Source organism: Electrona antarctica (assembly GCF_951216825.1).
Source record: "Electrona antarctica genome assembly, chromosome: 18".
NCBI classification, from domain to species: Eukaryota; Metazoa; Chordata; class Actinopteri; order Myctophiformes; family Myctophidae; genus Electrona; species Electrona antarctica.
In genome coordinates this window covers 23147129-23174557 of record NC_136799.1, presented here as the reverse complement: position 1 = coordinate 23174557, position 27429 = coordinate 23147129, and the positions used below count along the sequence as shown (strand labels likewise).

The 27429-nt window shown below is 42.2% G+C and overlaps 1 protein-coding gene across 1 annotated transcript in view; it reads right to left on the bottom strand.

The window, feature by feature from the left end:
* Positions 1 to 12786: 12786 nt before the first annotated feature.
* sptb (spectrin, beta, erythrocytic) overlaps positions 12787 to 27429 on the bottom strand; it is a 57488-nt gene continuing 42845 nt past the window's right edge. Inside the window, exons 29-37 of the mRNA XM_079528439.1 lie at positions 26552 to 26690; positions 25888 to 25972; positions 23945 to 24141; positions 20221 to 20303; positions 19033 to 19096; positions 18138 to 18394; positions 17305 to 17478; positions 16304 to 16346; positions 12787 to 15573 (exon numbers count right to left, since the gene is read on the bottom strand). Coding sequence (XP_079384565.1) covers positions 15391 to 15573; positions 16304 to 16346; positions 17305 to 17478; positions 18138 to 18394; positions 19033 to 19096; positions 20221 to 20303; positions 23945 to 24141; positions 25888 to 25972; positions 26552 to 26690 — 1225 coding nt within the window. The 3' untranslated portion in view covers positions 12787 to 15390. The remainder of the gene's footprint in view (positions 15574 to 16303; positions 16347 to 17304; positions 17479 to 18137; positions 18395 to 19032; positions 19097 to 20220; positions 20304 to 23944; positions 24142 to 25887; positions 25973 to 26551; positions 26691 to 27429) is intronic.

The following is a 27429-nucleotide window of genomic DNA, read 5'->3' as shown; positions in this document are numbered from 1 at the left end:
GAAGAAAACCAACAAAAAAGCAGTGTGAATTGTCTGGAACGAGTGGCGCAGTATGATAGAACCCTCCCACATGATCGGGAGATGGTGAGTTCAAACCCCACTCAAGTCTTTACTTTCAAGACCGATTTCAGAAGAAGAAAACCAACAAAAAAGCAGTTGAATTGTCTGGAACCAGTGGCGCAGTGTGTTAGGACGCTGCCACATGATCGGGAGATGGTGAGTTCAAACCCCACTCAAGTCTTTACTTTCAAGACCGATTTCAGATGAAGAAAACCAACAAAAAAGCAGTGTGAATTGTCTGGAACCAGTGGGGCAGTGTGTTAGGACCCTGCCACATGATCGGGAGATGGTGAGTTCAAACCCCACTCAAGTCTTTACTTTCAAGACCGATTTCAGAAGAAGAAAACCAACAATAAAGCTGTGTGAATTGTCTGGACCCAGTGGCGCAGTGTGTTAGGACGCTGCCAAATGATCGGGAGATGGTGAGTTCAAACCCCACTCAAGTCTTTACTTTCAAGACCGATTTCAGAAGAAGAAAACCAACAAAAAAGCAGTTGATTTGTCTGGAACCAGTGGCGCAGTGTGTTAGGACGCTGCCAAATGATCGGGAGATGGTGAGTTCAAACCCCACGCAAGTCTTTACTTTCAAGACCGATTTCAGAAGAAGAAAACCAACAAAAAAGAAGTTGTATTGTCTGGAACCAGTGGCGCAGTGTGTTAGGACCCTGCCACATGATCGGGAGATGGTGAGTTCAAACCCCACTCAAGTCTTTACTTTCAAGACCGATTTCAGAAGAAGAAAACCAACGAAAAGCAGTGTGAATTGTCTGGACCCAGTGGCGCAGTGTGTTAGGATGCTGCCAAATGATCGGGAGATGGTGAGTTCAAACCCTACTCAAGTCTTTAATTTCAAGACCGATTTCAGAAGAAGAAAACCAACAAAAAAGCAGTTGAATTGTCTGGAACCAGTGGTGCAGTGTGTTAGGAAGCTGCCACGTGATCGGGAGATGGTGAGTTCAAACCCCACGCAAGTCTTTACTTTCAAGACCGATTTCAGAAGAAGAAAACCAACAAAAAAGCAGTTGAATTGTCTGGAACCAGTGGCGCAGTGTGTTAGGACCCTGCCACATGATCGGGAGATGGTGAGTTCAAACCCCACTCAAGTCTTTACTTTCAAGACCGATTTCAGAAGAAGAAAACCAACAAAAAAGCAGTGTGAATTGTCTGGACCCAGTGGCTCAGTGGGTTAGGATGCTGCCACATGATCAGGAGATGGTGGGTTCAAACCCCACTCAAGTTCAAACAAAAAAGAGATGATGATGATGAGTTCCCTGGCACCCTGGAATAAAGGTCCAGGGTGCAATCCCACCCAAGTCTTTACTGTGACACTTTGCTTTCCACACTAACATCAAGTAGCACAGAAAAGCTGTGTTGTAGTAACCATCAGTTAGCTCAGTGTGATGAGATGCTGTCCTTGGGAGCCACAGGTCCAGGGTTCAAATCCCACATTAGGCATAACTGTGACACTTTGCTTTGCACACTGATTTCCTGAAGGACAACTTTAAAGCAGCCCAGAAATTCACCATGATTGTGTGCCGGTAAGTGGCCCAGCGGATAAGTCAGATATCCGTAGTATACCTAGTAGAAGTGTGCCGGTTCAAACCCGACATACTCCTAGTAGGCGGTGATGGTTCAAATCAATGACACCTAGAGTAGGAGTGGCCCTGTGGATAAATCAGATGATATCCGTAGAATATCTAGTAGAAGTATGCCGGCCGACATACTCCTACTAGGATGGTGCTAGTTCAAATCAGCAACACCTACAGTAAGTAGGAGTGTGTGCAGTTAAGAGGCCTGGTGGATAAATCAGATAATATCCATAGAATACCTAGTGGGATGGTGCTGGTTCAAATCACCATCACCTAGAGTAGGTAGGACCGTGTGCCGTTAATTGGCCCGGTGGTTAAATCAGATAATATCCGTAGAATACCTAGTGGGATGGTGCTGGTTCAAATCACCATCACCTAGAGTAGGTAGGACCGTGTGCCGTTAATTGGCCCGGTGGTTAAATCAGATAATATCTGTAGAATACCTAGTGGGATGGTGCTGGTTCAAATCACCATCACCTAGAGTAGGTAGGACCGTGTGCCGTTAATGGGCCCGGTGGATAAATCACATAATATCCATAGAATACCTAGTAGGATGGTGCTGTTTCAAATCACCATCACCTAGAGTAGGTAGGGGGTCAGGTAAGAGTATGTAGTGGCAGAGTAGGTTGAGGTGTAGATAGGGGGAGAGTAGGTGAGGGTTGGTCAGTTAGGTGGAGGAGTAGGTGAGGGGGGTCAGGTAGGGGGAGATTAGGCGAGGGGGGGGGCAGGCGAGGTGGTGAGTAGGTGAGAGGGGGGCCAGGCAGGGGGAGAGTAGGCGAGGGGGGAGGGCAGCCAGTGGGAGAGTAGGTAAGGGGGGAGGCCAGGCAGGGGGAGAGTAGGCGAGGGGGGAGGCCAGGCAGGGGGAGAGGGGGGAGGCCAGGCAGGGGCAGAGTAGGAGAGGGGGGGGGCCAGGCAGGGGTAGAGTAGGAGAGGGGGAAGGCCAGGCAGGGGTAGAGTAGGAGAGGGGGAAGGCCAGGCAGGGGGAGAGTAGGAGAGGGGAGAGGCCAGGCAGGGGAGAGTAGGAGAGGAGGGAGGCCAGGCAGGGGTAGAGTAGGAGAGGGGGGAGGCCAGGCGGGGAGAGAGTAGGCACGGGGGCTCTTCCTATTTTTTTTTTTCAATAATTTTAGAAAAAAATAAAAATTTATAATAAAATATTTATAATATTTTTATAAAAAAAGATTTGTTTTAACTTATTTATTAATTATTTAAAAAATAGTCAGGAAGACCCCTGCCTGGCCCCCCTCGCCTACTCTTCCTGGCCTTCCCCTCTCCTACTCTCCCCCTGCCTGGCCTCCCCCTTACCTACTCTCCCCCTGCCTGGCCTCCCCCTCACCTACTCTCCCCCTGCCTGGCCTCCCCCCTCTCCCCTTGCCTGGCCTCCCCTCTCTCCTACTCTCCCCCTGCCTGGCCTCCCCCCTCTCCTACTCTCCCCTTGCCTGGCCTCCCTCCTCTACTACTCTCCCCCTGCCTGCCACCCCCTCACCTACTCTCCCCCTGCCTGGCCTCCCCCTCACCTACTCTCCCCCTGCCTGGCCTCCCCCCTCTCCTCCTCTCCCCTTGCCTGGCCTCCCCCCTCTCCTCCTCTCCCCCTGCCTGGCCTCCCCCTCACCTACTCTCCCCCTGCCTGGCCTCCCCCCTCTCCCCTTGCCTGGCCTCCCCTCTCTCCTACTCTCCCCCTGCCTGGCCTCCCCCCTCTCCTACTCTCCCCTTGCCTGGCCTCCCTCCTCTACTACTCTCCCCCTGCCTGCCACCCCCCTCACCTACTCTCCCCCTGCCTGGCCTCCCCCTCACCTACTCTCCCCCTGCCTGGCCTCCCCCCTCTCCTCCTCTCCCCTTGCCTGGCCTCCCCCCTCTCCTACTCTCCCCCTGCCTGGCCTCCCCCCTCTCCTACTCTCCCCTTGCCTGGCCTCCCCCCTCGCCTACTCTCCACCTCGCCTGCCCCCCCCCCCTACCTTACCCCCCTCACCTACTCCTCCCCCTAACTGACCAACCCTCGCCTACTCTCCCCCTATCTACACCTCAACCTACTCTGCCCCTACATCCTCTGCCCCTACATACTCTTACCTGACCACCTACCTACTCTAGGTGATGGTGATTTGAACCAGCACCATCCTACTAGGTATTCTACAGCTATTATCTGATTTATCCACCGGGCCAATTAACGGCACACAGTCCTACCTACTCTAGGTGATGGTGATTTGAACCAGCACCATCCCACTAGGTATTCTACGGATATTATCTGATTTATCCACCGGGCCAATTAACGGCACACGGTCCTACCTACTCTAGGTGATGGTGATTTGAACCAGTACCATCCCACAAGGTATTCTACAGATATTATCTGATTTATCCACCGGGCCAATTAACGGCACACGGTCCTACCTACTAGGTGATGGTGATTTGAACCAGCACCATCCTATGTCGGGTTTGAACCGGCAGACTTCTACTAGGTATTCTATGGATATTATCTGATTTATCCACCAGGCCACTTAACTGCACACACTCCTACTTACTGTAGGTGTTGGTGATTTGAACTAGCACCATCCTACTAGGAGTATGTCGGCCGGCATACTTCTACTAGGTATTCTACAGATATCATCTGATGTATCCACTGGGCCACTCCTACTCTAGGTGTCAGTGATTTATCACTGCCTACTAGGAGTATGTCGGGTTTGAACCGGCACACTTCTACTAGGTATACTACGGATATCATCTGACTTATCCGCTGGGCCACTTACCGGCACACAATCATGGTGAATTTCTGGGCTGCTTTAAAGTTGTCCTTCTGGAAATCAGTGTGCAAAGCAAAGTGTCACAATTATGACTAATGTGGGATTTGAACCCTGGACCTGTGGCTCCCAAGGACAGCCTCTCATCAGACTGAGCTAACTGATGGTTACTACAACACAGCTTTTCTGTGCTACTTGATGTCAGTGTGGAAAGCAAAGTGTCACAGTAAATACTAGGGTGGGATTGCACACTGGAACTTTATTTTTTTGTTTGAAATTGAGTGGTGTTTGAACCCACCATCTCCTGATCATGTGGCAGCGTCCTAACACACTGAGCCACTGGGTCCAGACAATTCACACTGCTTTATTGTTGGTTTTCTTCTTCTGAAATCGGTCTTGAAAGTAAAGACTTTAGTGGGGTTTGAACTCACCATCTCCCGATCTTGTGGCAGCGTCCTAACACACTGTGCCACTGGGTGCAGACAATTCACACTGCCTTTTTGTTGGTTTTCTTCTTCTGAAATCGGTCTTGAAAGTAAAGACTTGAGTGGGGTTTGAACTCACCATCTCGCGATCATGTGGCAGCGTCCTAACACACTGCACCACTGGTTCCAGACAACTCGATTGCTTTTTTGTTGGTTTTCTTCTTCTGAAATCGGTCTTGAAAGTAAAGACTTGAGTGGGGTTTGAACTCACCATCTCTCGATCATGTGGGAGCGTTCTATCACACTGCGCCACTGGTTCCAGACAATTCACAGTGCTTTTTTGTTGGTTTTCCTCTTCTGAAATCGGTCTTGAAAGTAAAGACTTGAGTGGGGTTTGAACTCACCATCTCCCGATCATGTGGCAGCGTCGTAACACACTGCGCCACTGGTTCCAGACAATCCAACTGCTTTTTTGTTGGTTTTCTTCTTCTGAAATCGGTCTTGAAAGTAAAGACATGAGTGGGGTTTGAACTCACCATCTCCCAATCTTGTGGCAGCTTCCTAACACACTGTGCCACTGGGTCCAGACAATTCACACTGCCTTTTTGTTGGTTTTCTTCTTCTGAAATCGGTCTTGAAAGTAAAGACTTGAGTGGGGTTTGAACTCACCATCTCGCGATAATGTGGCAGCGTCCTAACACACTGCACCACTGGTTCCAGACAACTCGATTGCTTTTTTGTTGGTTTTCTTCTTCTGAAATCGGTCTTGAAAGTAAAGACTTGAGTGGGGTTTGAACTCACCATCTCTCGATCATGTGGGAGCGTTCTATCACACTGCGCCACTGGTTCCAGACAATTCACAGTGCTTTTTTGTTGGTTTTCTTATTCTGAAATCGGTCTTGAAAGTAAAGACTTGAGTGGGGTTTGAACTCACCATCTAACGATCATGTGGCAGCGTCCTAACACACTGCGCCACTGGTTCCAGACAATTCAACTGCTTTTTTGTTGGTTTTCTTCTTCTGAAATCGGTCTTGAAAGTAAAGACATGAGCGGGGTTTGAACTCACCATCTCCCGATCATGTGGCAGGGTTCTAACACACTGCGCCACTGGTTCCAGACAATTCACACTGCTTTCTTGTTTGTTTTGTTCTGGTACCATATGGTAACCAATCTGGTAACAGACAACTAGGGTTAGGGTTAGGGTTAGGGTTAGGGTTAGGGTTAGGGTTAGGGTTAGGGCTAGTGTCCGTTGGGGGGTAATTGTGTGATTTAACATGGAGTTGATGAGAAACCGTGAAACACCCAACCCACCCTCAACAAAATCCGGGATGCCTTCAACTTGATAAGAAAATGGATTAATGGGATTGATATGCCTTTGAATGTGTTGGTTGATAGGTCGTTGGTTTTCTTCTTCTGAAATCAGTCTTGAAAGTAAAGACTTGAGTGGGGTTTGAACTCACCATCTCCCGATCATGTGGCAGCGTCCTAACACACTGCGCCACTGGTTCCAGACAACTCAAGTGCTTTTTTGTTGGTTTTCTTCTTCTGAAATCGGTCTTGAAAGTAAAGACTTGAGTGGGGTTTGAACTCACCATCTCCAGGTCATGTGGGAGCGTTCTAACACACTGCGCCACTGGTTCCAGACAATTCACACTGCTTTTTTGTTGGTTTTCTTCTTCTGAAATCGGCCTCTAAAGTAAAGACTTGAATGGGGTTTGAACTCACCATCTCCCAATCATGTGGCAGCGTTCTAACACACTGCACCACTGGTTCCAGACAATTCACACTGCTTTCTTGTTTGTTTTGTTCTGGTACCATATGGTAACCAATCTGGTAACAGACAACTAGGGTTAGGGTTAGGGTTAGGGTTAGGGTTAGGGTTAGGGCTAGTGTCCGTTGGGGGGTAATTGTGTGATTTAACATGGAGTTGATGAGAAACCGTGAAACACCCAACCCACCCTCAACAAAATCCGGGATGCCTTCACCTTGATAAGAAAATGGATTAATGGGATTGATATGCCTTTGAATGTGTTGGTTGATAGGTCGTTGGTTTTCTTCTTCTGAAATCGGTCTTGAAAGTAAAGACTTGAGTGGGGTTTGAACTCACCATCTCCCGATCATGTGGCAGCGTCCTAACACACTGCGCCACTGGTTCCAGACAACTCAAGTGCTTTTTTGTTGGTTTTCTTCTTCTGAAATCGATCTTGAAAGTAAAAACTTGAGTGGAGTTTGAACTGACCAACTCCCGATCATGTGGCAGTGTCCTAACACACTGCGCCACTGGTTCCAGACAATTCAACAGCTTTTTTGTTGGTTTTCTTCTTCTGAAATCGGTCTTGAAAGTAAAGACTTGAGTGGGGTTTGAACTCACCATCTCCAGGTCATGTGGGAGCGTTTTAACACACTGCGCAACTGGTTCCAGACAATTCACACTGCTTTTTTGTTGGTTTTCTTCTTCTGAAATCAGCCTCTAAAGTAAAGACTTGAGTGGGGTTTGAACTCACCATCTCCCAATCATGTGGCAGCGTTCTAACACACTGCGCCACTGGTACCAGACAATTCACACTGCTTTCTTGTTTGTTTTGTTCTGGTACCATATGGTAACCAATCTGGTAACAAACAACTAGGGTTAGGGTTAGGGTTAGGGTTAGGGTTAGGGTTAGGGCTAGTGTCCGTTGGGGGGTAATTGTGTGATTTAACATGGAGTTGATGAGAAACCGTGAAACACCCAACCCACCCTCAACAAAATCCGGGATGACTTCAACTTGATAAAAAAATGGATTAATGGGATTGATATGCCTTTGAATGTGTTGGTTGATAGGTCGTTGGTTTTCTTCTTCTGAAATCGGTCTTGAAAGTAAAGACTTGAGTGGGGTTTGAACTCACCATATCCCGATCATGTGGGAGCGTCCTAACACACTGCACCACTGGTTCCAGACAAATCAACTGCTTTTTTGTTGGTTTTCTTTTTCTGAAATCGGTCATGAAAGTAAAGACTTGAGTGGGGTTTGAACTCACCATCTCCCGATCATGTGGCAGCTTCCTAACACACTGCGCCACTGGTTCCAGACAATTCACACTGCTTTTTTGTTGGTTTTCTTCTTCTGAAATCGGTCTTGAAAGTAAAGACTTAATTGGGGTTTGAACTCACCATCTCCCGATAATGTGGGAGCGTTCTAACACACTGCGCCACTGGTTCCAGACAATTCACAGTGCTTTCTTGTTTGTTTTGTTCTGGTAACTTATGGTAACCAATCTGGTAACAGACAACTAGGGTTAGGGCTAGTGTCCGTTGGCGGGTAATTGGGTGATTTAACATGGAGTTGATGAGAAACCGTGAAACACCCAACCCACCCTCAACAAAATCCGGGATGCCTTCAACTTAAGAAAACGGATTAATGGGATTGATATGCTTTTGAATGTGTTGGTTGATAGGTCGTTGGTTTTCTTCTTCTGAAATCGGTGTTGAAAGTAATGACTTGAGTGGGGTTTGAACTCACCATCTCCCGATCATGTGGCAGCGTCCTAACACTGCGCCACTGGTTCCAGACAACTCAACTGCTTTTTTGTTGGTTTTCTTCTTCTGAAATCGGTCTTGAAAGTAAAAACTTGAGTGGGGTTTGAACTCACCATCTACCGATCATGTGGCAGTGTCCTAAGACACTGCACAAGTCAACTGCTTTTTTGTTGGTTTTGTTCTGGTACCATATGGTAACCAATCTGGTACCAGACAACTAGGGTTAGGGTTAGGGTTAGGATTAGGGTTAGGTGATGGACAAGATGGAAGTGATGATGAATGATAATTTTAACTGACAAGAAAGGAAACGGGTAACAATCAGTAGTGCAAAAAAAGCCAAAGGCATAATCAAGCAGCTTTTTGCTTCGTTCTCCCATGTTATCTCTATGTATACCAGCTTTTTCGTTTTGAAGCTTGGAATGAACAGCTTTTTTTTGCGTGCTTTTTTTCTCCTGAAAACTCAACTTTGAGGCAGATTTTAAAAGCTGGGTTTTGGCTTCGAGTTTTCACATTTTTCAAATCTGAACAAAAAAAAGGAAAAAAATATCAAATTTCTATTTGCTGGACTCAAACAGAATTATACTAAGGCACCACCATTTTTGTGATTTTTCGGTTAGTGTTTTCCCATTTTTCAATTCTGAACAAAAAAAGGAAAAAAATAGCAATTTTCTTTTTGCTGGATTAAATTGAACAAACATACTTATACTAAGGTCCCTTGACCAGTTTTTGTTATTTTTCGTTTAGCGTTTTCCCATTTTTCAATTCTGAACAAAAAAAGGAAAAACTAGCAAATTTCTGTTTGCTGGAATCAAATTAAACGAACAAAAATCACAAATATGTTTTTTATATGTTGGATTCAGATTCAAATAAGGCAATTATACTAAGGTCCCCTGACCGTTTCTAGGTGTAAGTATGTAGGACTAGTAGCATGCCAAAGTTTGTGCTATTGCCATTGGGAATGCATTGGGCGTTTAACTTAAATAACTCAGAAACTACAAAACATTTCAAAGTAAAAAGTTCCAGCATGTGTCTCCACAGAAAGCTAAATTATAAAAAGTGTGAATGGAGTTTCTAGGTGAAAGTGCTTTTTTGACGTGCCAATATCTGCCATTGAGCCCCATTGTAAATGTCTCAAATTTGAAAGCACTATATTTCTAAAACGATGAAACATTTCAAAGATTCCTTTTCAGGCAAACATGTCCACCGTAAGATGAACCTAAATAGGTTTGAATGGGGTTTCTAGGTGTAAGTATGTAGGACTAGTAGCATGCCAAAGTTTGTGCTATTGCCATTGGGAATGCATTGGGCGTTTAACTTAAATAACTCAGAAACTACAAAACATTTCAAAGTAAAAAGTTCCAGCATGTGTCTCCACAGAAAGCTGAATTATAAAAAGTGTGAATGGAGTTTCTAGGTGAAAGTGCTTTTTTGACGTGCCAATATCTGCCATTGAGCCCCATTGTAAATGTCTCAAATTTGAAAGCACTATATTTCTAAAACGATGAAACATTTCAAAGATTCCTTTTCAGGCAAACATGTCCACCGTAAGATGAACCTAAATAGGTTTGAATGGGGTTTCTAGGTGTAAGTATGTAGGACTAGTAGCATGCCAAAGTTTGTGCTATTGCCATTGGGAATGTATTGGGCGTTTAACTTAAATAACTCAGAAACTACAAAACATTTCAAAGTAAAAAGTTCCAGCATGTGTCTCCACAGAAAGCTGAATTATAAAAAGTGTGAATGGAGTTTCTAGGTGAAAGTGCTTTTTTGATGTGCCAATATCTGCCATTGAGCCCCATTGTAAATGTCTCAAATTTGAAAGCACTATATTTCTAAAACGATGAAACATTTCAAAGATTCCTTTTCAGGCAAACATGTCCACCGTAAGATGAACCTAAATAGGTTTGAATGGGGTTTCTAGGTGTAAGTATGTAGGACTAGTAGCATGCCAAAGTTTGTGCTATTGCCATTGGGAATGTATTGGGCGTTTAACTTAAATAACTCAGAAACTACAAAACATTTCAAAGTAAAAAGTTCCAGCATGTGTCTCCACAGAAAGCTGAATTATAAAAAGTGTGAATGGAGTTTCTAGGTGAAAGTGCTTTTTTGACGTGCCAATATCTGCCATTGAGCCCCATTGTAAATGTCTCAAATTTGAAAGCACTATATTTCTAAAACGATGAAACATTTCAAAGATTCCTTTTCAGGCAAACATGTCCACCGTAAGATGAACCTAAATAGGTTTGAATGGGGTTTCTAGGTGTAAGTATGTAGGACTAGTAGCATGCCAAAGTTTGTGCTATTGCCATTGGGAATGCATTGGGCGTTTAACTTAAATAACTCAGAAACTACAAAACATTTCAAAGTAAAAAGTTCCAGCATGTGTCTCCACAGTAAGCTGAATTACAAAACGTGTGAATGGAGTTTCTAGGTGAAAGTGATTTTTTGACGTGCCACTATCTGCCATTATACATTTCTCAAATTTAAAGCACTATTCTAAAACTATGAAACATTTCAAAGATTCCTTTTCAGGCAAACATGTCCACCGTAAGATGAACCTAAATAGGTTTGAATGGGGTTTCTAGGTGTAAGTATGTAGGACTAGTAGCATGCCAAAGTTATAATTTTTTTCGGACGGCATACTATAGCATGTCGTTTTTCGTGATTTTGGACTATTTGAAAAAAAGATGAAAATCATGAAAAAACGACATACTATAGTTCATGGTTTCGGACGGCATACTATAGCATGTCGTTTTTCGTGATTTTGGAGGATTTGAAAAAAATATGAAAATCATGAAAAAACGACATACTATAGTCCATGGTTTGGGACGGCATAATATATTATGTCATACTTTCATGATTTTGGGACAGAGCCAGGACTTGAACCTGCACCCTCCTGATTCCCAGGCAGGCTCTGCACCTAGTGAGCCATTGTACATGCTGTTCTTAAAAGGCCGAATAGATAATGACAGAAGAGCCAGAGACGTGTTTCCATTGTGGTTCATAAACATTCGAACGTCTAGAGATAAACAACAGCAAAAGAAACAATAGACAAATCTCCTGTTATTTTATTTTTTGTATTTTATATTTGTATCAATGTTGTTAGGGAAAAGCAGACTGTATTGTGAGCAAGTAGGTCAGTGACTTAGCACAGGGGTTCTCAACGTTTTTGGCTGGGGACCCCCGGAAATGCTTTGGCCGTGTCAAAGCATTTTTTTTTATAATTTGGGGACTCCCCAAAATTATTTGGCGACCCCCACCCACAGGTTGAGAACCCCTGAACTATAGTAGGCCTATGTCATTTTTTCCAAACCCTAATGTGTTCTGAAACCGTTAACTACAATATGCCTTTTTTTCACGATTTTCTTAAAATCCTCCAAAATCATGAAAAACAACATACTAGGTCTATAGTATGTCATTTATTTCATGATTTTTATCTTTTTTTTAATCCTCCAAAATCATGAAAAACGACATACTATAGTATGACCACCGGAGAGACGGGTGACAGCCGGAATGCAGACGGCACCCGGGTTAGCAGTATGGCCTTGGTGAGGCCTTTAGGAGGGCCATTATAATCCACCACTGTCTGTGTGGTGGATTATAGTGCCGGGTGCTGGGAGTCTGGTGCAACGCACAGGTCCTGGGCCTGGAGAGAGCAGGAGTGGACCTGGTGAGACGTAGGACGGGCCCGGACAGGAGTCAACCCACAGAGCCTAGTCCTTCCACGCCAGTCCTGGCAGAGTAGTTCCGGAACTTCCGGAGCACCGGATTGTGTGGCCCTGGTTTTTCCCTAATGGGACTGATTGAGGGTAGCTACTGGGACGTAAATCGGGACTTGATCACCCCGGCTGGGTCACCTGAGTGAGGGGTATGATGTTCAAGAGACCCGAAACCCTGATGACCCTGGTATACATCACTGAGGATACGTCCCATGTGCATCCATGCGATGTTTTTTTTTGTTATAGTATGTCTTCCGAAACCATGAACTATAGTATGTAATTTTTTCATGATTTTCATCATTTTTTGAATCCTCCAAAATCATGAAAAACGACATACTATAGTACGTCGTTTTTTCTTATTTTCATATATTTTTTAAATCATTCAAAAACATGAAAAACGACATACTATAGTATGTCTTCCGAAACCATGAACTTTAGTATGTCCTTTTTTCATAGTTTTAGAAATATAGTGCAATGGCCATATAGTTATTGAATGAGCTCTTGAGTCAAGACTCAAGAGCTCATTCGACTGAGCCAACCAGAGTCAAATAACACTCAAATAACATTCTTTAGTAAAGTTCATGAGCCGAGTCCATTGCACAAGTGCAAGCTAGTCCAGACAACCTGTAAAAGACCAGTTAGGATACATTTATCTCGTGGACCTACAGTAGAGGAGCAAGTACTTGCAACACAATCAAGGTCACAAAGTAGAACATCCAAAAGTAAAGAGAGCTTAAATCCCACATATTCTGAGTTCATTTTCAAGTTTATTCTCTCAAAATGTATTTGACATTTCCTGTAAACATTCTGGATATTTTACATAGCTAGGAGAGTAGAAAATGCGGATAAAAACCACCGAACAGAAAGGGCAGGTAGGAGCACAGGAAAAAGGGAAGTGGATGGCTGTGAGAAGGCAGGAAGTGTAAAACCAGACGAAGCTGAAGAACACTTCATCTGGTTAAATATATATTTTGACTGATACAACATGACAATATAGGTCCCTAGTTTCTCAAAAGCATCTGCATGTAGGTATACACAAAAAAGGGATTGGATGGAGAAAAAAAGTATGGCTACTGTACCTTTAAACTTCAGAGCAGAATATTTTAACATATGACACATTTTAAAATGACAACAGCCAAGTCAAGATCACATCTGATCAAAAAATAAAATTAAATACATTTTAAATATTTCACCATGGCAATAGGGTAAATTCTAAAAACATAATACATAGACATTTTAGTTAGAATCGGGTGTTCAGTTGTCATGTAAATGCAGCCATTAACCACTTTAACGTGTGCCAATTTTATACATGTTATTATAGGCGAAAATAAAATAAAGAAAAATGAGAATTTCAAAGATGTTTGGAGAATACCAGATCTACAAGATCACAGTGCGTTGCATCGCAAGATTCGCAACGCATTGCAAAATCATCTATTTTCTATAATATGTATAAATTGGGGTTATGTGATTAACCCCATGATCATCAGGGCAATCATCATAGCAACTTTCTAGAAACCTGGGAGCTGCACAGTCTTGGTGTTATCTTTGTACTATACAAATGTCTGCAATCTAGCCTAGATGAGGTCACTTTAGTTATGTCATCGTTCATAGACGAGACAGAGCCCACAGTACAAGGCAAAAAAGGCAGTGTGGGAAAGTGGTGTGTATGTGTGTGTACTGTATGTACGTGTGCCTGCAAATCTCTGTGTAGAACACAACTTATCATTTCCATAGTTTACTTTACATACTGTATGTATGTTTAGATGGATTTGAATGGCTTTTCGCTTGACACTTGTAGATTCACCAACTGTTAATTAAAACTCTAATTCTCCTCCTTTCCTATCATTCTGTTCTTCCCTTACATTCATAGAAAATAAAGAAACATTCCCACATCTCCATAATACTACTGTGTGACCCTTGCCTCAGTACAATTGTGTGCCTGGTCCTGCTGTGTGGTTTAGAAAAGCAGTCAAGATCTGTCTGACCCACGCTTTGTCCTTGAATGTAGCTAATCTGAGTACCATAAAATGTCCAATATTGGCCCAGGCGTTTATTTGCTTTTACAACTGAAAGCACCTGGCACTTGGATATACACTTGGCAATTATTAAATGTTTTACGGGGCACTGAATCTAAATAGTGAAACTACAGTTTTAATAACAAAATGCATTTCCACGTGCATGTAAGTAACTACAAGCCAATGTAAAAGACAAGTAAGGCAGGTCAACTTGGTCTTGTTTTGAAGGGTTAAGAATATCACCATAGCACCATGTCAAACAAACATAAAATATTTTACTTCATGCATCTGTTGATATATATATATTGTTAGATAAATTTAGGGGGTCAATACAGAAATGGTGGGTATATTCTCAGAGAAATAAATATCGCCACAGTTTAAAAATATAGCAAATACAACTATATTCAAAACCGACCATACTGTTTGATTGTGCTGTAATATATTGTCTGCTTGTACGGAAAGTGATAGCTTATCAAACTACAATAATAGTCATCTGTGAGGACGTCTGAACAGTCAATACCTGCTAATTTTGACAAAATAGCATTACTTTCACAGTGCATAGAGCATTTATATTATATACCTGCAAATTCATGTGGTGCACAGTACAATCCTGTGCAAATAGAACCAAATGGACCCATGGGTCGAGTTGGTTCTATTTGTACACTCTCAGAGTTAAATGAACACTCAGGATTTTATGGTGTGTGTGTGTACGTGCAGTAGAAAGCATTGCACTGTGGTTTGCATCACACCGATTCCTCAGATAACTTTTTACAAAGCATTTTAGAGCCTGCCATACGTTCTGTGTTTTGTTTTAAGCGCTCCAAGATCAATCAGCACAGTATTATAACCATTTTTATAAGGCAGATGAATAGAAGTACTCGTGGGAGTCAAATACTCTTGAGTCATACTGTTTCATAACAGGCCTACATTTCATACATAGCAACATCAAAGCATGCTGGACTAAAGCAAAGTTCACAAAAAAAAAGTCAGGGGGTAAAAAGTTCATTTTACAAATATTCTTTGGTTGAGTGTGAAAAAGAGGTTCCTGTGCTTTTATTTAATGCTTTGAACTTGGCGGTTTTGTTCAAAAGGACACGTTATAGAACAAAAATAGGTAGACCTAGCAACGATATATTGGCTTGAATACAGGCTTGAATCTAAACAACCATATCTCATCTATGTTAAACCTCACAAACGAACGTAAAAAAAAAAAGAAAAGAAAAAAACAACATAGTGATTAAAAAGCTCTCTGATTGTTCTCCACCGATTGTACACAACTTCCTCCTTCCAGGTCGCCTAGGGCAACGTCCCCAAAATGGCTTGCTATGTTCTTCTCTTACTTCTTCTTAGCGAAACGACTGAACTTCTTCTCCTTGTCTTTCTTGGGCTCCGGGAGGCCAGTGGAGGAGGAAGGAGGGGGCAAGGTCTGAGCCCTGGCCCCCGAGGGCCCTGCGGGCTCGTCTGCTGCTACGGTCTGAATAGCCTTCTCCATGGCTTGGGTCCAGCGCTGGAGCTCCTCCTGAAATCACAAGCACATCACAATGCTCTTAGACTGAACGTTTTGATTCTGTTTGTACAATCTCAGAGTTAAATGAATGCAGAGGATTTCACAGTGTAGATTGGGGTCCCAAAGATTAAAATAAATAATAATAACATATAATAATATTAAACTTTATTTATACAGTAGCACCTTTCAAAAGCAAGTTTACAAAGTGCTTCACAACACAACTAACAACAAATCACAAAGGCAAAAAACACATGAGTATAACACAATCAATTTCCATTTAAAACAAAAGTAATCAAATGAGCACAAGCATTAGCCAAAGGCTCTAACAAAAAGCCATCCTGGTATCAATCAATAGGGGTTTGTGGTCTAATGTATATCAAACTAGGGGTCCTTGAAATAAAAATGTTAAGAATCACTGAAATAAATTATACGACCCCAATCTTCACTCAGTGCTTATTTAACTCCACAATGTGGTCCCATTTGTACACTCGTTCAGAACCAGTGGTCTTGGATCAAGTATAAAGTATGGTAGTGAAGTGGAATGATTCACATATGTAACAAGACATTCAAAGATGTGTATGTGTGTGTGTGTGTGTGTGTGTGTGTGTGCGTGTGCGTGCGCGTGTGTGCGTGTGTGTGTGTGTGTGTGTGTGTGTGTGTGTGTGTGTGTGTGTGTGTGTGTCTGTGAAGCGGTATACACAATATAGAAGTGACTTATCGTTACATAGGGGTTAAAACTTACCTCATCTTTACACTGTAACAGATATTCACTTCCGTCTCCAAGACTGTGGAAAATAAAACAATTGTGGCATGAGTTAGAATTCACTGAGTAGAAAAACCTCACCATTGTTTGTTAGTTTAAGGTTTCAAGTTGACTATTACAGTAAAATGAAGACTAGGCAAACCTGTCAGGACTTGTTTTCCCCAAAAAGTATCTTGAAGTCTCTTCAGACGTTTTCAAAACTTGTGCTACACTTACTTACACTCCTTTCAAGACATAAATACAATAAAATAGTTGTGTCAGGTTGTTTGTTTGTTTGTTTGTTTCCCTGTTACTTGTTGGTATCCTGTTACAATGTCTTGGCAACAATTTTCTTCACAGTAATGTAAGACTATCCAAACAGCACCATTACTTAATATTTTTCTTACATTCTTACATTCTTATATCAACTTTAGGAAATAAACAGAAAATATTGCATGTGATTTTAAGAACATTTGTTTTGCGTTATTTCCCTTCAACTTATGACAGAATCAATAACAAACACAGCTACAGTACCACCAATTACACAAAAACCACAAGCATAAAGAAACCTTCTTTTCTTGCTGTCATGAAAGGAACCTTGGTTAGTGTTAAATTGGATAACAAACTGGAAATTCTAGGCATGTCCGTACTACAACAAATTTATTTTGTCATTTTAAGATAGTGTACAAAAACAAAATCAACAATCTAGTATAGAATCCATTTTAAATAACTGGTTAAAAAATTGGTTTTTCTTTTTTTTCTCTTGTAGATGGAAAATCTAATTTACAAACAAACAAACAAACAAACAAACCTGTGACATCCTCAAAATACAATTACCTATTTCACATTCAATCAGTCTTGTATCAAAATCAATTTGAGTGTGATAACATTATTTTGTCTAACATTTTAAAAGAGAACTCTGCCAAGCCAGCTGTAAGGTGTTTCAACAGGATGTGCCCTTGGTAGCAATAACATTATCTGGACATGAACAGCATACTCACCGCAATTTGAAGACTTGCTTCTTTTTCTTGTAGTTGCTGAGGATCTCCCAGCTGGCATTGTTGAGAGACAAGGGGTCCTCTCCGTGAAAGGTCACACTATGGCCAAAACTCTTGGCATCCTTGTAGAAGGAGAGCTGGCCAGGCTTAAGTACACAGTACAAGTTGTTCCACGACCTGGGAGGAGAGGAGAGGAGAGGAGAGGAGAGGAGAGGAGAGGAGAGGAGAGGAGAGGAGAGGAGAGGAGAGGAGAGGAGAGGAGAGGAGAGGAGACAACTCAAGATATTGAGACAAGACAAGAATCATAATATCGATCTTGCCCGTTTCCTAACTGGAGGCAATAATGCAAAATCAATTTAATTTAATCACATTAAAAAGAGGAGCTTCAGAACAACTACAGCACCACTCATTGATTAATTAATTAAGTTAACTGGAAACAAAGAGCTGCTGAAGTGTTTCCTCTGTAATAACAGTAAATAGCACAGCTAACTCAACAGCATGCTATCTGGAAATTAGGTCAGATCTTTTAGAGGACTGCAAGTTGCTTGTGGTTGCAGATTTAGTTAACAGTTAAACACCATCAGGCAGCGTTCGCATGAATAAATTAGTGCGAAAAGTGGGTGTTGACATTACCGATTTTCTTTCCCGTAAAGAAAGTACAAATAAAAAAAGATGAACGAATTGCACAAATTATAACGAATCACCAAGAGCATCAAGGCTTTTAGACACTTTCTAAGAAGATGTGCAAGACAACACGTCTTCCAGGGTGAACTCTTAAAGCTATCACTCACCTCTTCGTGTCAGCATGTAAATTTATTCAGTTAATTAAACTCTACCTGTTGGAGGCCTTCTTCCCAGCACTTTCTGTGTCTTGTTTACGACCCAGTGTGCCTTCCTGTAGCGTGACCTGTGTTCTGAGAGGATCTGCGGGCATGGTGGCGGCCCTCTCCGCTTCCCTGGGGATCTGTGCCTGCACAGAGGAGTCCAACTCCAGGGAAGCGCTCTCTTTCATCTCCGACACCATGAGTGCTGTGGAATCGCCTGCGGTTCCCTCCAGCAGGCCTGAACTGGGCTCCACTGCTACAGAACCAGACTGAGGGAGGAGGGGAGAGGCAGCAAACATGAGAGAGAGAGACACATAGACAGGAAGAAGAGATAAACATATTTTTTGGAACAGACAAATAGAGTGTGACATAGGAGTGAATAAATTCAAACATTCATCTGCAAAATAAATAATTACACACAGTGATAATTCCTTGCCAGTTTGGGGGAGGGAGGGAGTGGAGGTGTGTGTGTGTGTGTGTGGGGGGGGGGTTGCTCCATCAGAGTGTCTGCTTTACGCTTGAGTGACTATTTTTAAAACCACTTGCAATAAAAGGTGCTCATTAGTCAGTCTATTTTAAAGTCTGGAAAGAAAGCCAATGCGATCTTTCATGTGGAACATTTTAAAAGCCTTTATATGCCAAAGAGCGACCTTGCCTTTTGTCCTCTAACGCTGTGATCCGCACTAAAATCCTCAGTGTTAATTTATCCATTTGTAGTGCACAAAGAGTCCATTTGTTTATCCAAAGAGTGCACAAATGCAACTGAATGGAACCTTATGGGTCCCTTTGGTTACATTTGTACATTCCCAGATTAAATTAACATTTTACTTTGATATGGTTATGGAGAGACAGGTCATAGGAGATAAGCAGCAGCGGGCTGGAGGGCTGAGACAGCTCAGATACTGACCAGAGTCTGTTCCTCCACAGTGTAAAGCTGCGAAGAGTCCTCTACAAAGCCTGTGTCTTCTTTCCTGGAGGGCAGAGGGGCAGAGGGCGGCATGGGATCAGCACTGGCGGAGGCTTCAAAGAAGAGCTTTCTCTGTAGTTTTTCTCTGTGTGTGTGTGTGTGTGTGTGTGTGTGTGTGTGTGTGTGTGTGTGTGTGTGTGTGTGTGTGTGTGTGTGTGTGTGTGTGTGTGTGTGTGTGTGTGTGTGCGTGCGTGCGTGCGTGCGTGCGTCTGTGTGTGTGTCTGTGCGCACGCCATGGAGGAAAGTAACTACAGTATGTACAATGTATCTACAATTACTTATGTACTGTACTTAAGTACAATTTTGAGGTACTTTTTCCATTTTTTACTACTTAACACCCACAACATATCAAATATGTATTATTTTACTCCAATATAATGATTTGACGGCTTTAGTTACTAATTTGGTTACTGTGCAGATTGATTATTACAAAACATAATTAAAGGATTAAATTACGGTGAATTATAAATTAAACTACCCAGTTTCCCAGCACAGAAAGTAATTTAAGTCAACCCTAACTTTACCGGCTGCAAACAGTAACATTAAAGTACTACTTACAGTATGGTACTGTAAGTATATTTCAATACCCATTCTTTTGTAATTTTGTAAGAATATTTTAAGGTATTGATAATTATACTTAAAGCTACCCTCTTCCTCTTTCCTGTTCTAGCCCGTATTCGAACCCGGGTTTTAATTTTAACCAATGAGCCTGACCGCTGACCTGACCGCTTGCTCAGGGGAGACTGACCTTCAGAGGCAGTACCACTTGTTGTATTGTATTGACATACTCTTACTAGACATACAGATTTGACCACATAAAAGTTTAATCACGCAAAAAAGTTACATAGTACATCTTTAAGTGTGTGTGTGTGTGTGTGTGTGTGTGTGTGTGTGCGTGCGTGCGTGCGTGCGTGCGTGCGTGCGTGCGTGCGTGCGTGAGCGAGTGTGCGTGCGTGAGTGTGTGCGTGAGTGTGTGCGTTTGTGTGCGTTTGTGTGTGTGTGTGTGTGTGCGTGGGCATGTGTGTGTGTGTGTGTGTGTGTGTGTGTGTATGTGTGTGTGTGTGTGTGTTTGTGTGTGCGCGTGACCGCGTGTGCGTGTGTGTGTGTGGGTGTGTGCGTGCACATTACCTGCTGTCCTTGTCTGAGCGACTCTCCTCCGTGATGAAGCGCTCCATTTCCTGCTGTTGGTTCCTCAGCTCTAATAACTCCAGCTGGACCACAGATTCAATTTAGGATTAGTGATTTATACTTCAGTCGGTCAGTGTAGCACACTGATAATAATAACCGATCTACAAGCTCACAACGCGGAGAGACGGCGACACATTGTGAGTTTGTTGATCTGCTATTTTAGCACATCACCAAGCATAAATCACACTAAAATTAGGCGATGGAACAACTCCATCTCAGTGAGTTATAACATTCCATTCGTTTTGAATAGCCTTGCCTTCAAATTCACAGAATCACAGATATATATACTGTAATATGAATTATTTTCTAGTCTTCACTAAAAGACTATTGTCTTCAACTATGAATTACTATTATGTTCTGTTATGGTTGAATCTATATAATCGAATGATCAACAAGATTACAGATAAATTACAGGTTTTGTTTTCCCATGACTTTTCTTTTCATAGTACAACTGAGTTTAATTCCAAAATGACACATCAATCATGTATACAAAAATGACACGATATTACAAAATGTCTATGATTGATAGCTCAAAATGAGACATCAATCATGTTTACAAAAATGACACTTACGGTTACAAAATGACTGATAACACAACATTTTGAAATGTCTTATTCTTATTGTGAAGAATAGTAGAACTTACTGTAGGTAGTATAAATTGGTCAACAATTAAAAATGTACAGGGTGCTTTGCTGCTAACTCTATTTTAAAGATATATTAACTAATGACCTTTAAGGAATATATTTGTTCTGAAAGGTGACGTATCACATTTTGGATTTCCTCCTCAACCCAAGACATGGTACTGTAGGTCATACATTCAGACATATTTCAGTCACATGCTGCAGTTAGTTTCTCATTAATGTTGCGTAAACACAAACAATCATTTCCTTTCTTTTTTCCTCGGCCATTGCATCTCCTCTGTGTTACAAATGGATTAATCCATTTGGGTACATTTTAACACTGGAGTCATAGTCACGGTTCAAACAATGTCCAAAACCATTTATTTTCAAGAAATAGAATAAAGAACCTGTGCTAATCCATAAAACCCTCCTTAACCACTTTCCCTATTTTCCTGAAGTGTCATATTGTGACGCATAGTGAGCTTGTAGGACAGCTATTTTCGCTGCTCTTGCACAACATACATACAAAAAACATACAAAGATGAAATACGAAGATACAAGGCTTCTGCCCGACAGTGATGATAGACATCAGACATTGAGGGGGTCTGTGGCGCAGACAAAATTGCGTAAGTATGGCGTGAACATTACCTCAAACTTTTCAACTGTGTCAAAAGTAATGTTGTTGCCGTTGACAATATCGATCTAGACAGTAATGTGGTTATTAGGTCAAGTGAGGTATCTGATGCTATTAACCTGCGTGTTAATAACAAAGCCTGTGGCCTGGACCATATCACAGCTGAGCATCTTAAGTATGCCAGCAATAGACTTAGTCCATTGCTATCTATGTGCTTCACTGGTTTTATGGTACATGGTGTCCTTCCTAATTTAATCCTGTCTGTTTTACTGGTCCCTGTTCTTAAAGACAAGGCTGGGAAGTTAAACAGCATGGACAATTACAGGCCCATTGCCCTTGCCAGTATCCTGTCAAAGGTGTTAGAAAGAATAATTTTAACCAGGATTGAAATGTATGTTTTAACTACTGACAATCAGTTTGGTTTTAAGAAAAAAACACAGTACAGACCTTTGTATCTATGCTCTAAAAGAGTTGATCGCTAAGTATGAAAGTCATAACTCCTCTGTATTTTTATGTTTTATAGACCTATCGAAAGCATTTGATAAAATCAACCATGAAAAACTAATTGCAAGAAGTGTCCCCAAATACATAGTCAGAATTCTTATTTATTGGTATGCCCAGCAAACCTTCCAGGTAAAATGGGATAATGCTGTCTCCACCCCATTTCACGTTGGCAATGGGGTCCGTCAAGGTGGGATTTTATCCCCGTTTTTATTTAATGTTTATATGGATGACCTCTCAAGGCAGCTAAATGCTTGTAAAACAGGTTGTGGGGAAAGTGTTATTAATCATCTCATGTACGCAGATGATCTGGTTATACTTAGCCCATATACTGCAGGGTTACAACAATTATTGAAAATATGCTCACAGTATGGCAAAGAGTGAAGAATGATATTACTTATAATGCCAAAAAAAGTTGCATTATTATTGTTCGATCTAGAGAGGACAGGAAATCCACCTTTCCAGCATTCTGTCTCTCAGATGCCGCTCTAGCTGTGTCCAAGGAATTAAAATACCTAGACATATCCTCTCTGAGGATCTCAGGGATGATAGTGACATCCAGCGACAGTGTCGCAAAATATATGCTCAGGCCAATATGCTTTTAAGAAATGTTTTTATGTGCTCAGTAGATGTAAAATGTGCACTGTTCAGATCTTATGTCACCCCTCTGTATACAGCCCATCTATGGTCCTCGTACAGAGTAAAAAGCATGCAACGGCTCAGAGTGGCATATAACGATGCCATGAGGTTACATCTACGTGTTCCTAGGTGGCACAGTGCCAGTCAGTTGTTTACCTCTGTTGGTGTCACACATGTGATGCTTTGTTAATACAACTGATGTATAACTTTATGCAACGCCTGGAGGTGTCTAGTAACAGTATCATAGTGGCACTAACGAACCCTATGAAGAGCTGTTGCCTGGAGGTGTCTAGTAACAGTATCATAGTGGCACTAACGAACCCTATGAAGAGCTGTTACCTGGAGGTGTCTAGTAACAGTATCATAGTGGCACTAACGAACCCTATGAAGAGCTGTTACCTGGAGGTGTCTAGTAACAGTATCATAGTGGCACTAACGAACCCTATGAAGAGCTGTTACCTGGAGGTGTCTAGTAACAGTATCATAGTGGCACTAACGAACCCTATGAAGAGCTGTTACCTGGAGGTGTCTAGTAACAGTATCATAGTGGCACTAACGAACCCTATGAAGAGCTGTTACCTGGAGGTGTCTAGTAACAGTATCATAGTGGCACTAACGAACCCTATGAAGAGCTGTTACCTGGAGGTGTCTAGTAACAGTATCATAGTGGCACTAACGAACCCTATGAAGAGCTGTTACCTGGAGGTGTCTAGTAACAGTATCATAGTGGCACTAACGAACCCTATGAAGAGCTGTTACCTGGAGGTGTCTAGTAACAGTATCATAGTGGCACTAACGAACCCTATGAAGAGCTGTTACCTGGAGGTGTCTAGTAACAGTATCATAGTGGCACTAACGAACCCTATGAAGAGCTGTTACCTGGAGGTGTCTAGTAACAGTATCATAGTGGCACTAACGAACCCTATGAAGAGCTGTTACCTGGAAGTGTCTAGTATCATAGTGGCACTAACGAACCCTATGAAGAGCTGTTACCTGGAGGTGTCTAGTAACAGTATCATAGTGGCACTAACGAACACTATGAAGAGCTGTTACCGGGTCACATCCAGGCTGCGCAAGCACTGGCTCAGCAGCCTGCTGCTGATTAGGTAGGTCAGTACTTTTATATGCACTACTGTACTGTTTTGTATTAATTGCTCGCTTTTATCCTTTTCCCATGTTTTTGTCTACGTTGGTCTTATGTGATATGGACTACTGTCTGAAATAAAGATTATATATATAGTATGTACAGTACGTACGCTGCTATACTTACAGTGGTAAGGCGCTCCAGGGCTGAGAAACGCTCCTCCCAGGTGGCGGTGGACTTCTCAAAGGCTTCGTGCCTCTTGATGAGTTTCTCCACCTCGTCCACTGTCTGGCCCAGGTCCTTGCTGACCACATAGGGCTCCTGGGCTACCAGCCACGCCTCTGCCACTGAAGCGTCCCGCGCAAACTGGCACACCTCCAGCACTAGGCAGAAGAAGACAGGTGGTCAATACCGAATGGTGTGGGAAAATTACTCACTAATGTGCGTGCAGTTTCACAGCAATTGGCAGCTGCTTTCATGATTTGTGGCATTTTGTTCGAAACGAGGCACTTCTGATTGCCTTCCAAACTCGCCAATTTAAATGGAATATGAGAAATCAGACAGATACGTCTTGATCACATGACTACAGAGATAAGGTGTACTGAATTGCCTGAAATCAGTGCATAATCAGTAGGAATAGTAGGGAAAAAAAGTGTTTAGAAAAATCGGCCTCCTGGTGGCGCTATAACAGGATGAATAGAAGAATTTGGGGCGGAGAACAGAAAGCCTGCAACACACAAAAAACAAAATAAAAAGGTTTTTAGCTGCACAGCTTAAAGTATAATGTCAAGAGAAAAAGCCAAATAATGAATAATTAAATAAATACAAGCAGCTGCTTTACAGATGTACAGCTGTATATGTGTGCACAGCACAATTAAGAACATCAGTAAGTAGACAGCTTGCGGCGTCTGCTTGGAAACTTCATTCTCTCTACAGTGTGTTTAATTTAAGAGAATGTGAGTTATGTGACACGACTAAACAAGATGTTCATCTGATGAATTTCTAATTAATCTGCAGAATACAAAAATGAAACCTGAATCATATTATAGTATACTAGGTAAGTACAGGTTTAAAAAAATGTGTGTGTGTGTGTGTGGGGGGGGGGGGGGGGGGGGGGGGGGGGGGGGGGGGGGGGGGGGGCGCTTTTAGCCACTTGGTTAAAAGCTGGACACATACCACTTTTAGGTGATCACCCTCTCACCGTGGTGGTTGGAAAACTACAACATGGTGTCGCTGAGCCACAGTGATAAGCAAGTCACCGCTCTATGAGGGCCAACCAAGTATCAAAATCGAGAAGAAACGTTTCCACCAAAAACTGTGAAAGGGTCATCGCCTAAAAAAGTAGCATGCAGCCGCCTTTACAGTAAAGACTATATTGCTTTGACCGGAGTCCCCCATGGGTGTATACTGTATACTAGGCCCCTGGGTGACCCCAACTCTCTTCACCGAAAATAGTCGATAGCTTGTAGGACTGCTATTTTTGAGTGGTGCAACCACTTCTATAGACAGCTATGTGTGTGTCTGGGTCTGTCTGTCCGAGCACGAAAATAGCTTATAGTTGGTTTTCACAACCAAGTGTCACTGTAGTGCAGCCTAACACACACACACACACACACACACACACACACACACACACACACACACACACACACACACACACACACACACACACACACACACACACACACACACAACTGTATATATGATGATTTGGGGTGTTACAGTACAGTACAGTACAGTACAGTACAGTACAGTACAGTACAGTACAGTACAGTACAGTACAGTACAGTACAGGGACCACCGGGGACCGCCACACGGAGTTGCACACTCACTTCACACGGGTGTGGTTTTTGATGAATGTTCAACTCAGAATAGGTACGCTATGGTTCAAGTGATTAACATACAGACAGTAAAGGTACCTAATGTGTTAATTTTATAAAAGGATGTCTTAAAAAAACAAAGATGGTATTTAGAAGCATGATGTTAGCTAAATGCACGTACAATTAACTACGCAAAACATCATTTATGGATGTCATCACTGGCCTATGATGGCTAATTAATTGTGAATATGAGATCATACTGAAAAAAGGTGGATTTTGTATGCACGATGATAGCTTAGAGTAACTCACAGAGCCTGAGCCAATCCCATCGGTCGTCCCATTTGAACATCATCTCCTTTCTTTTCTCCAGCAGCTGCACCAGCTTCTCTTTGATCTGATGGAGACAGTCACACACTCATAATTAGACAGCACGATTGTAACTGGCCTATCATTATCTTAAGAATTACCAATAAAGTGAAGAGTGAAAAATATCAGTCCATGTTAAATTCAGTCCTGGCTGCATGGGGCCAGTTGCTCATTTAAATTCTTTTGATGTCATTTTCCCATTTGTAATAATTTATAAAACGCTGTTTTCTTTGTACAGCAATCTGTCTTAATGAGCATGAGCTGAGTATGGATTTGATCTTTTGTGTAAGAAATAAATTGTTTCCACTGGGTTAAACAAAAACAATCAACCCCTAGAAAATAATTTACCACTTAAACCCTTGTACTTCATTATTATGTAAAACAGCGAAAATAGTTGATCTACAAGCTTGTAGATCTGCTATTTTCACAGAATGTTCGCCAAATATGAATGTTCATCCATTTTTGCTGAATCTTAATCCATTTTTGACGAATGCTCATCCATTTTTGCTGAATGTTTGGCTATTGAATGCATGTCTATTTATGATTTATGACATGCCCAGATGCTAGGGTATAATGTGGTATAATTGTATAGTGGCTGAGACCTCACCTCAGAGGAGTCTCTGTGCTTGCGAGCCAACATGGCCTGACCCAGGTCCACACATTCTGTGAACTTGGGTTCTCTGGTCTCGATCTCAGAGCGGATCCCTTGGTGGTATTTCTGTAGGAGCTCCACCGATGACACATCCCTGCAGGAAAGCCAGGATGAGTTATTATTACAATAATTGCAATAATGTAATAATTATTACATAATACCAGTGCCCAATACCCAATATCAGTGGGTCTCAAAACTTGACCCCCACAACTATTTGAGTATACAAATGGAACCAAATGGATTTGGTTCCATGTGAATACTCTCTGATTTACAGACCTGAAAGGGTCCATTTAGAATCCCCTCAAGGAACCCAGAGAGGGTCCCTGGACCCCACTTTGAGAACCACTGCAACATCCCTAAAAATGATAGCACATCTCTTCTCTCTTTGACAAAAAATAGGCAATTAAAACAAGTTGAAAAAGAGATCCTTTTATGAAGCATATCTTGTGATGAGGCAGATTTTCCACTGTGATCACTCATCAGTAACCATTGAAAAGGTCTGAAAATCTCTTAAAAACTGAACTGAACAGAACTAGGAGAGGCATGCGGCTGGCAGCCGCATGCCTACTGTATCCTAGAAGTGTCTCTCGCATGGCTGATAAAAGATTGTTTGACTGCTTTGTGAGACATGGCTCAGAAATTTAGAGAAATGTATTCAAGCCTCTCTCACGCTTTACTTCAGGTCTTATTCGTTCAAACGTATCCACTCCACACTGAATAGATGGATCTGCACCAAGAAGCATTTATCACTGCGGCTTGGTGAATCAGAACATGCTCCTGATTCTGAATGCCCATAAATTATAATTTGCCACTTGATGGATGCTTTTGTCCAA